Genomic DNA, 11,660 nt, shown 5'->3' with positions numbered 1-11,660 from the left:
AATCTCAAAGGCAATTGGCTGTGTAAAGCCACATAAAACAAAAGAAAGACATGATGTATATGCCGCGTTCAGCAGCTAATCAGCCGGAATCATCTGACGTGACGTGAGCAGCGAGACCTTGATGTCACTAAAGTGGCCACGCCCTTAATTATGCGGACTTATATAACTTAATATAAATGAAAGGCATGAGTTTTTAAAGAAATCCCCCCCCCCCCCACAGTTGTCATGAAGGGTAATATTAGCCATATACACCAAAACAATTGTTTGTAACAGACTGTAAACATGTTTTATCAGTTGTAAAATTGGCCAATTTAGCATTGCAGTCAGTGAACATCTGGAGTTCCTGGAGCCAGCCCCCAAAGGCGAGTCGATGAATTGCAGTTTCAGTCACTTCCGTATTGTTTTCACGAGGGAGAGCGGGAGGTTGCCGCTTGACCCCAACCCTCATCCCAACATCACAGTAACCTGTTGTGTTTTATTAACGTATACACCTACCCCAAACCTAAACCCATCCTTACAGTAATTAAAAACATTCATTAATGATGCTATGCTTCAGTGCACATTCTCAGTAACTGCATCCGTAACACTTCTAGCCATAATAAACACACTAATGGTAAAAATCCCAGATTGTGTGGCAGGGATTATGTGTCCTGTGCAGCTGGATGTTATTGAATTGTATACTTTCTTGAGGGGAATTGCAAAAATATTGGTAAAGGCACATTTGTTTAGTGAGCCGATGTCACATAACTTCTTCGGCCTGCTGTCATATCTCTCAGATGTTCGCTTACACAGTTGTGCATGTGGCTTTGGTTGTCTTTGTTAATTTGCTGAGCTACTGTGCGGCTTGTCGCTCTCATCTTGCCGCTCCACACATGGTTCTCAGCATAGAGTGTATGTGTGTGTATGCAGCATGTCAAAGCACATGATGGTAACACATGCTTCTGAGTAGTGTGTGAATGCGGGGCTACTGGCTTCAGTCAGATCCCATATGGAGCCGGTCTGTATCGCAGCTGAGCCACGCATGATAGAAGTGAGTGTGTGTGTGTCTCACTGTTGCTTCCTCACACTCCTACATATCAACACATAGGGAGGACTCGCACACTGCAAAATATGCTGTTCTTACTTAGAGTTTTGTTTTGTTTCTAGTCCATTCATTCCTTTTCTTTTCGGCTTAGTCTCTTATGTTGAATGCAAACGAAGATGATTTAAAGAATGCTGAAAACCGTTGTAGGAAAAAAAATACCGTTAAAGTCAATGGTTACAGGTCTTCGGCTTGTATTTTCTTATGTGTTTAAGAGAAGATAGAAACTAATAAAGGTTTGAAACAAGTAAAGGGTGTGGTAAAAATGATAGAATTGTCATGTTAAGGTGATCTATCCCTTTAATTAAATTTAATTCAATCTAATTCAAATCAGCAGTTTATTAAGGCAAAAATCAGTTAATGGTTTGCTGATAGCGAGAATCGTACCTCAAAATAAACTGTGACGAACATGGGTTAGTAACATTGTCCTCTGTTTGTTTCAGATGTCATCTTATCACAACATTACTACCCATACTTCAGGAGGCTGATGTTTGACGTGAGCTCCATGGAGAAGAACGCCTCAAACTTGGTGAAGGCGGAGCTCAGGATTTTCAGGCTGCAAAACCCAAAGGCCCGCGTTTCTGAGCAGCGCATCGAGCTTTACCAGGTAAATCCAAAGTCCCTTTTAAGGAAAGTCTGTTCACTTGCCTGCCATATTTGCAAAGCCCAGTTAATCCAGAACCAAAGACTTATCTAAGAGAATCTTAAAAGGTTTGTGTGTGTAGTGATTGGCCTGGGTATGTGTAGGGGTGGGACAACCACATAACTCATTATGATTGGCATGCGTGTGTTTAGGGGTGGGGCAAACACATAACTGAAGATGATTGGCATGTGTGTGTTTAGGGGTGGGGCAACCACATAACTGATGATGATTGGCATGTGTGTGTAGGGGTGGGACAACAACATACTTATGATGATTGGCCTGGGTGTGTGTAGGGGTCGGACAACCACGTAACTGATTATGATTGGCCTGTGTGTGTTTAGGGGTGGGGCAACCACATAACTGATGATGATTGGCTTGTGTGTGTTTAGGGGTGGGACAACCACATAACTGATGATGACTGGCATGTGTGTGTTTTGGGGTGGGGCAACCACATAAACTGATGATGATTGGCCTATGTGTGTGTGTGTGTGTGTGTAAGGATGGGACAACAACAAACGTATGATGGTTGGCCTGGGTGTGTGTAGGGGTCGGACAACCACATAACTGATTATGATTGGCCTGTGTGTGTTTAGGGGTGGGGCAACCACATAACTGATGATGATTGGCATTTGTGTGTTTAAGGGTGGGGCAGCCACATAACTGATGATGATTGGTATGTGTGTGTAGGGGTGGGACAACAAAAACTTATGATGATTGGCCTGGGTGTATGTAGGGGTCGGACAACCACGTAACTGATTATGATTGGCATGTGTGTGTTTAGGGGTGGGGCAACCACATAACTGATGATGATTGGCATGTGTGTGTCTAGGGGTGGGGCAACCACATAACTGATTATGATTGGCCTGTGTGTGTTTAGGGGTGGGACAACCACATAACTGATGATGATTGGCATGTGTGTGTTTAGGGATGGGGCAACCACATAACTGATGATGATTGGCATGTGTGTGTTTAGGGATGGGGCAACCACATAAGCTGATGATGATTGGCATGTGCGTGTTTAGGGGTGGGGCAACCACATAACTGATGATGATTGACCTATGTGTGTGTGTGTGTGTGTGTGTAGGGATGGGACAAAAACAAACGTATGATGATTAGCCTGGGTGTGTGTGGGGGTCGGACAACCACATAACTGATTATGATTGGCATGTGTGTGTTTAGGGGTAGGACAACCACATAAGTGATGACAATTGGCCTGTATGTGTAGGGATGGGACAATCACATAACTGATAGTGATTGGCTAATAAACCAGGTGGCAGAGTGTGATGACAACAATTTACTTTCATTATACCAAGATTAAAGCATGAATGAAGATTAGAATGTTTGTTAAAAGAAACTTGCTGCAATACACAGTATCTCATGTCATCTGTGAATTAGTGTTTCAATTTAATTTAATGTGCATTTTATAGTTGCTTTTCCTGGTAATTCGTTACTTAATTCAGTTACTATTTGTGAGATGTTACTAGTAACTACTTTCTGATGTGACGTGCCCAACACTGACACCAAGCGAGGGAAGTAAACAGTGATGTAAAGCAGCAGTGTGAAAGCGCCCACACATGTACTTTCTAACCTCTCTTCTCCTCGTATGTTCGTTTATTTATCTTAAGGGTGCTGTAGGGCTCCGGCCCATCGATCAGCGGGGTTTTATGTGTGTGTGGAGAGAAGTGAGTGTGGAATGCAGTTTGGTGATTTAGAGTTCGGAGGGTCTCGAGGGCTGAATAAAATCCCAGCGCTGTCGAGGTCTGCGCTCCCCGCCTCCCACCTGCCTCTCCATTTAACCTCGCTCCCCTCCTCTGTGTTCATGTGTCAGGTCCGTCATGACAGGTGCAGTAAACACTGTCCCGCTAACACTCACATGCTGAATGTGTTAGGGAGGTTTTAAAATGAAGGGAGAGCTTGATCCGGCTCCATTTTTATTACTCATGTTAATGATCCTGCTGGCTCTGGGCAGGTTCGTACGGTTATTATAATTAAAGTCAACTTCAGTAGTGATGATATAGTGCAATAGAAGTCAGTTTATCAGTGTATTACATTGGATAATCTAAAGGCGTGATTCACAAACTGTGAATCTAATCGCCACAATTATAAAAAAAGCAGTTGCTGTTTTGTACATTGAATTTAATGAGCATTATGTCAATTTAACTTACATAAACATAGTTTAAATATGTCTTAAAAATGTTACCATGACCTCATGATAACTTTGAGTCCAGTCTGAATGAACAAAATAGTGCCGGTTGTATAAGAACGGTGAAACAACTCATAGATGGATGGATGGATGGATGGATGGATAAATAGATAGATAGATAGATAGATAGATAGATAGATAGATAGATAGATAGATAGATAGATAGATAGATAGATAGATAGATAGATAGATAGATAGATAGATAGAAAATAAAATTATATAGTCAAGCTCAAAATTATTCATGCCCCAGAGTTATGAATAATTTTAAGCATGACTGTTTATGTACACTCACCGGCCACTTTATTAGGTACACCTTACTAGTACCGGGTTGGAGCCCCTTTTGCCTTCAGAACTGCTTTAATCCTTCATGGCAGAGATTCAACTAGGTACTGGAAAAATTCCTGAGAGATTTTGCTCCTTATTGTCATGATAACAACACGCAGTTGCTGCAGATTTGTTGGCTGCACATCCATGATGCCAATCTCCCATTTCACCACGTCCCAAAGCTGCTCTATTGGATTTAGATCTGGTGACTGTGGAGTGTGGTCTTCTGCTGCTGTAGCCCATCCGCCTCAAGCTCGGTTGTATCGAGTGCTTATTTGAGTTACTGTTGCCTTTTCTATCAGCCGGAACCAGTCTGGCCATTCTCCTCTGACCTCTGGCATCAACAAGGCATTTGCACTCACAGAACTGCCACTCACTGGATATTTCCTCTTTTTCTGATCATTCTCTGCAAACCCTAGAGATGGTTGTGCATGAAAATCCCAGTAGATCAGCAGTTTCTGAAATACTCAGACCAGCCCAACTGGCACCATCAACCATGTCACGTTCAAAGTCACTTGAATCCACTTTCTTCCCCATTCTGATGCTCGGTTTGAACTGCCGCAGATCGTCTTGACCATGTCTACGTGCCTAAATGCACTGAGTTGCTGCCATGTGATTGGCTGGATAGAAAGTTGCATCAATGAGAATTTGGACAGCTGTACCTAATAAAGTGGCCGGTGAGTTTATATCCCAATTACATATATGACATGCACATTGATGTTTTAATTACAGTTTTTTTACTTCATTTGTGATACCCAAACATGAACATGTATGTCATATATGTAATTGGCACCATATATTGGATTTTATATGGGAGTACCTCAACTCTCCTGTTAAACCAATGGACCCTTTTCACAAGACTGTTATGATACATATAACGATCACCAGCATCTTAATTCCTTGAAAGGTTTGAATATCTTGATTATTAAAAAAAAACATATGAACATTTATATGTATTTATGTATGTATTATATCATATTTGTTATTACAAAAACAATTTGCAGCTTATGCGAGGTGTTTGTAATACAGCGTCTATGGGAGCAGGACAGTAAATCTGCCATTATTCGCTCTTCTGGCTGCTGTTATCATTCTCACACTATTTGTTTCCTTCTTCTGAAAGTCTTGATAACACCATCATGGAGTGTTTCTTTCATTATTTCAGCAAATAGGATTGTAAATAAATGGTTTGTTGTTCTCTCCCATTCACTGCGCTCTGAGTTTACCAACTATGACAACTTCTGGGAAATCCAGAAATGTGAAAAGGGTTCCTTACAGCTTTATTCCCACCCAGCTTGAGATGTATCTCCATGTCAACAGTTGCGTAACTTGATTCCAAACCAGCCTAGTTTGTGCACATCAGACCCCTGCAGCTCCAGTTAAAATATCCCTCAATTAGTATCTCCATTCTGGCCTCCGTCTGAGCCTCTCCATCCCACGTTCACCTCCACGGCCCGATGGAAGGAAGCTGAGCCGCTGCAGTGTTTTAGGCATTAGGAGCTGCGGCGTCCAATATAAACACGCAGCCACGGAGGACAGAGGAATAACAGTGCACCCTGTCCAGCATCTGTTTCCGCCACCGCAGCCTCTCCAAGCATTTCCCAGACCTGGCTAATCAATCAGGGAGCTTCCAGCGGGAGGAAGGGATCCGCTGTTTTGAGCCCTGGCATATGAACGCAACATAGGCTTATTGTGGATATGTACCCAGGTCTACGTATCTGGAGACTGCAAAATATGTACCCAGAGGTACACTTAAATTCAAAATTATTTGTTCTCCTTTCTCAAAATTTTCCCAAATGATGTTTAGCAGAGCAAGGAGTTTTTCACAGTATTTCCAGTATAATGTTTGTTCTTCTGGAGAAATGTTTAATTTCGGATAGAATAAAAGCAGCTTCCTAGGATTTTTAATATCATTTTAATGTCAATATTATTATCCGCCTTGAGTAATAATTGTTTTCGATTTGTCTACAGAACAAACCACTGTTATACACTACCTGACAAGTCTTGTCGCCTATTCAAGTTTTAGGAACACAAATTATTTGACTTCTAGTTGATCATTTGGTGTCAGAAGTGGCTTATATGAAAGGCAAAGGCCTCTAGATCAGTGGTTCTCAAACTGTGGTACGGGTACCACTAGATGTACGCAGGCTTCCTTCTATTGGTACGTGGAAAAATCGTTGAATAATTAAAGTAAAAAAAACGAACACACTTTTAACGCATACGATAACACAGATGTGATCAGTAAATTAATTTTAATAGGCTAAACCTTTTGTTTTACATTTTTAAATGTTTGTTATGTATTCTATTACTTAAAGCGAATTTCCTCCCCACACTGTAACGGTTGTTGGGGGTGTATCCCGTATCTTTATATCCCAATGTTGACAGCTGTAGTTTAATCACTTTTCTGACACACAAAGCCTACTCTAATGCGCAGTAAGACGATACAATTTCTAATTTAAGTATGTAAATATAAATCATATATTTAAAATGAAAAATAAGTTAATGTTTAGATTGCAAAGATATACAAATAAGTCATATATATATATATATATATATATATATATATATATATATATATATATATATATATATATATATATATATATATATATAAATATATATATATACATATAAATAAATATATATGTATGTATGTATATATATATATATATATATATATATATATATATATATATATATATATATATATATATATGTATATATGTGTGTGTGTGTGTGTGTGTATATATATATATATATATATATATGTAAAACTGCAAGCAGATGTAGCTCTGGGTACATATTTCGCAGTTCCCAGAAATGTAGACCTGGGTACATATTCGTAATGAGCCTGGGTTGCATCAACGTTTGCTGATGTGTCTTTATGTGTCTTCAGGTTTTAGGGCATAAAGACCTGACGTCACCTACACAGCGATACATCAACAGCAAAGTGGTTCGCACCCGGACGGAGGGAGAATGGCTGTCGTTTGACGTGACGGAGGCTGTCAGCGAGTGGCTGCTACACAGAGGTAAACACTCTTAGGGCCCTATCATAAAACCCGGCGCAGTGTGGCGCAAGGCGTGATGCAATAGTCTTTTGGTAGTTTCAGCTTGGCGCAAGAGTGGTTTTGAGGCGTTGCGCTACGCTGTTTAAATAGCAAATGCATTAGCGCTCGTATGTGCGTCCATAGGCGTTCTGTTCTAAAAAGGAAGGCGTTCTGAGGCGGACCACTGGCGCGTCGCTATTTTGAGAAACTATAATAGATTTTTCACTAGACCAAAACAAACCCGGTCTAAACTCCAGCGCAGAGTTGCGCCTCGCTTACACACTGCTTAATACACACAAGAGAGCAATAGGCAAATATCTTTACATATGAAAAAAAATTAATATTAAGGATATATATAGGATATAATAAGAATAGATATAGGATATAAATATAAAGGATTAAAATATTACAAAACATATTATTTTCTAGCCTACATAAATATGAAAAATCACTGCTTTTATGTCTTCTTCATCTCGGGAGGCTTTTTCAGTTCATTCAAAACAATTTGCTTTTGTATAATGTTATTATTATTAGCAGTATTATTTATTATATCCATATTTATATTTGTTTTATTAAAAACAAGCTTAGATTTGCCCACCTGTCAGGTTTTAGACCATATGGGGCACAGCATGTGTTTTATGATATAACTCAGGTTTTTGGCTCATTTTGTCATTATTGTTCATTTATTCGTTTGCTGGAAATTAGAACTGAATTTAGAAATAGTTTTGAAACGAATATTTGCTCTTAACACACAAAAGTATTTATTTATAGACTAATTGATGTCTGTGCGTAAAGGTTTCCCTATCCAAGAGCGAAAGTGAAAGTAGATCCATTATCTCTCATTCTCACGCAGTAGATGCTCTGTTTAACTGTTTTCTGTTAACTGTTTGCTTGTGAAATGCTCATTTTTTCCACTTAGACTTACTTTGCGTCCTGTAAATAGCGAATGCGCTCTTGGCGCGACGCAGCTGACTCTTAAAGGGAATGGGAGATGAGACTCTAATTGGTTTATTCTTAAAACACACCTATAACTCATTAAGAGAATAAACTCAACCCTTTTAGACCATGTGCCGAAGCGCAAGGCAGACTTCCCGTCCTTAAATTAGCAAAAACGCGTCCTGACATGCCCTGAAAGCATTTGCGCCCTGCGCTTTGCGCATGGACCGTCAAAATAGAGCCCGCATATATAGTGGGATTGAGGTAAAGTTAGTTTTATATCAGAGCATTGTCTAAATCGTATTGGTTACCATGTAAAGTTATTTATTTAGTGATACTGATACTTATTTAGTGAAACACTCAAATTAAAGCTGACAGTCTTCACTTCATTTCAAATCCGTTGTCTTGGTGTATAGAGTCAAAAATGTCAGAATTGTGTTGATGTCCCGATATTTATGGAGCTAATTGTGTATACTATAGATCATGTAAAACAGGAACTTAAAAGGAACTCATGTCAACATCTTAATACGGATTACTGTCTTATTCAGATTACGGTAAATCATTTGACTCCTGTTGTCCATGTAGTCAGTGATGCCTACTCGCATCAATTTAAGTGTACCGTTGTTGGCTTGGACGAGAATCGCAGGAGATCGTCATCATGCATCACAGATGAGCTTATAAGAGCTGGAGCGCAGCAGTTCTCCATCAAGATACGAGATGAATCTGTGACGCTCGGCGACTCCTGAGGGATCATGGGAGTGATCTCAGATCTCTCGCTCCAGAGATGAGCTCATTTATCTGCTGTAGATTATCTGACCTTGCCGTGCATGAGCTGTTTTTTTCTTATGTTTTTCGCTGTCTTTCTCTCCCACCAGACAGAAACAAAGGATTCAAGATCAGCCTGCACTGTCCCTGCTGCACATTTGTGCCGTCAAATAATTACATCATCCCCAACAAGAGCGAGGAGCTGGAGACGCGCTTTGCAGGTGGCTTTGGGTGGGGGTTCGAGTCAGTTTATATGTGTGTGTGTGTGTGAGTGTGCGTTAGAGAAAAGGAGAAGAGAAATGCATGTTTTTGTTGCTTCACAGAGTCAGATTTGATTTATAGATACGTTTTGGGTTCATTCCGAAAGGATTGATACTGATTAAGGCCCAATCAAATCAACTCCACAAAAGGTAAACAAGAGGTTGCTGGAAAAGTCCAAAGACGGGACACGGCTATGCATTCCAGATGACGTCTGTTTGTCACACTTTACAATAATATTAAAGTCATCAAAACATTGAAATGATGCACTGAGGTGTGGAAATTATGTGGTGAGCAGAAAATGCGCAACAAATGAAAACTAGCTTGTATTTGAACTTCAGCAAAGCCTCCACCCTTTAGATTCAATCAGGGTCTGCTTTTGAAAGAATGCGTAAATAGTCTTTATGTTTGCTGGACACGTTGAGTCGACTATTTGATGAATGAATGTGTTATATTAATTAATTAGTTTTATTAAACCAAAACATTAAAGGGTCACGACACACCAAAACACATGTTTTGAGCTGTTGACAGTTGTATATGTGTCCCACACTGCTAAAAACACTATTAGGACACCTATATTTCACTAAAAAGTGTAAATTGGTTGTTTTTGCGTTATTTCAAGCAAATTCGTACGTCCGGTTTGAAACGATTTTTGAAGCTGCGTCACGGTCGTGAGATAATAGCGTGTATTCCAGCATGCAGACTGGACGTCTGTGCCAGAGTGAGTCTTATTACGTCTTACAGTGTGCTGCATTAATGCGTGAGTAAGGCTTGGTTCAAACCAATCAGTGCGCTCTATTGTGCAACTTCATTAATATTCATTACTGTCACAGTGTTTAGACGGCAAAGACGCCACGTTGTGTTGGCAAAACAAGCGTGAAGTGTTGCTTTTATAGTTTTATAGTTAAGTTTTGTTTTAATTTTCTCTCTGTGAGAGCGCAGTTGGCAACACGTGTGGATTAACAGTGTACGCGACGCTCGACAACAATAACTTACGTGTCTAAGGAGGAACATTGTTTACCTGAGAGCTGTTCTCATCTGCAAACGCTGAGATCCGGATTCGCTTGTAGTCTCCTCTTAATAAAGACGCGGCTCTAGTTGCTGGTGATTGTCCTGTCTCTGCAGATTTGGTAAGTGAGCGACCAGTGCTCTTTGTTTATTCAGTTCGTATTTTATTCGTATCAAACAAACTATTGCACCGAGTGTAAACAAGTTAGCACTAACAGTTACAATCAAACTATAACCTCGTGTTGGATTTTGTGACCGGAATAACACACGCGGCTTTCTGACACTACCTGCCGTGTGCATCTAAGTTTCCGGGAAATGCTGAGTTTTTTTCTCTCATTCGCCGTGCGGTATCAAACATTGCATGAAAAATACACGCTTAGAGCAGATCCTCGAATCAAATATCACGTTTGTCGGGAGGGACATGAATGAATTCCCTGAATGAAAGAGCCAAACTGCAGTTAAAGTCCACTATTTAATAATTTGGCAAATAATTCGACTAGAGATGTCCATGTAAACACAGTCACATTGTCTGCTGTGGTTGTGTGTTTTGACTCTGAAATTCAGCGCGCCCAAATAGACACTCCCACACCATCCCTCTTTTCTTCCTCTGACACTCCCCCCTAAACAGAGCTGGACACGCCCACTTTTCTGACTTTTTCCAAAGTAGAGGTGTAAAAAAACACCCTGCTGAAACGAGGGGCTTTCATGGCCCTTTAAATGACGAGAGTTGATACTGATTTACGGTATATTTATACTTAAGTCAAGTGTAAGCGTATGGTCTGGCGCAGCCTTCCTGTGGTCACATAGCCCTCACCATACCATGGCTTACGCGCACCTCTCATAAAACGTAACTACAGATCGCAACAACGCAAAGCACAAGCTCTGTGATTGGTCGGCTTGGTATCTGTGTCGAGTGTGGGCGGGGCCGAGAGCCTGATTGGGCAAGTGTTTACAAGTCGTCACCTTAAAATTATAAGGTGCTATCTGACATTTTTGTCTAAATTGAGTTATTGAATGACAACTTATTTACATTATGGGATGTTTTTCATAAGTTGTTTACATTTTAAGACTTTTTCAAGAGTTCACACTTAGCTGATAATCAATAAAGCGTATTTGGCATGCTGTCCCGGGAGAGAGCCCTGAGCTCGTAATATCCTCGAGCCCGGGGCTCCCTCCCGTTAAAAGGGCGAGAGGGGAATTCGAGGTCAGGTAGGTCTCGAGAACTCCCCTGCTTGTCACCGTGAGAAGTGTAAACTAAGGTTAAATTGGATAATAATTTGTTTTAGTCGATTGGCTATGGTTTATGTTTTTGGACGGTGGAAGGAAACCAGGGAACCCGGGGGAAACCCACGCGAACACGGGGAGAACATGCAAACTCCACACAGAAACACTGACTGG

At 40.6% G+C, this 11,660-nt stretch overlaps 1 protein-coding gene across 2 annotated transcripts in view; it reads left to right on the top strand.

Moving 5' to 3' along the window:
• The window catches only part of tgfb2 (transforming growth factor, beta 2), a 68,909-nt gene that overhangs the window by 45,038 nt on the left and 12,211 nt on the right, over positions 1-11,660 (top strand). For both annotated transcript variants that reach the window (XR_012391358.1, NM_194385.1), the window contains 3 exon segments: positions 1,525-1,688; positions 7,145-7,277; positions 9,107-9,217. Coding sequence is in view for 1 of the 2 variants with exons in the window: in NM_194385.1 (NP_919366.1) it covers positions 1,525-1,688; positions 7,145-7,277; positions 9,107-9,217 (408 nt within the window). In the remaining variant the exon portion in view is untranslated.

The sequence above is a fragment of the Danio rerio genome, chromosome 16 (assembly GCF_049306965.1).
Source record: "Danio rerio strain Tuebingen ecotype United States chromosome 16, GRCz12tu, whole genome shotgun sequence".
Lineage (NCBI taxonomy): Eukaryota > Metazoa > Chordata > Actinopteri > Cypriniformes > Danionidae > Danio > Danio rerio.
This window is presented reverse-complemented; position numbering and strand designations above follow the sequence as displayed.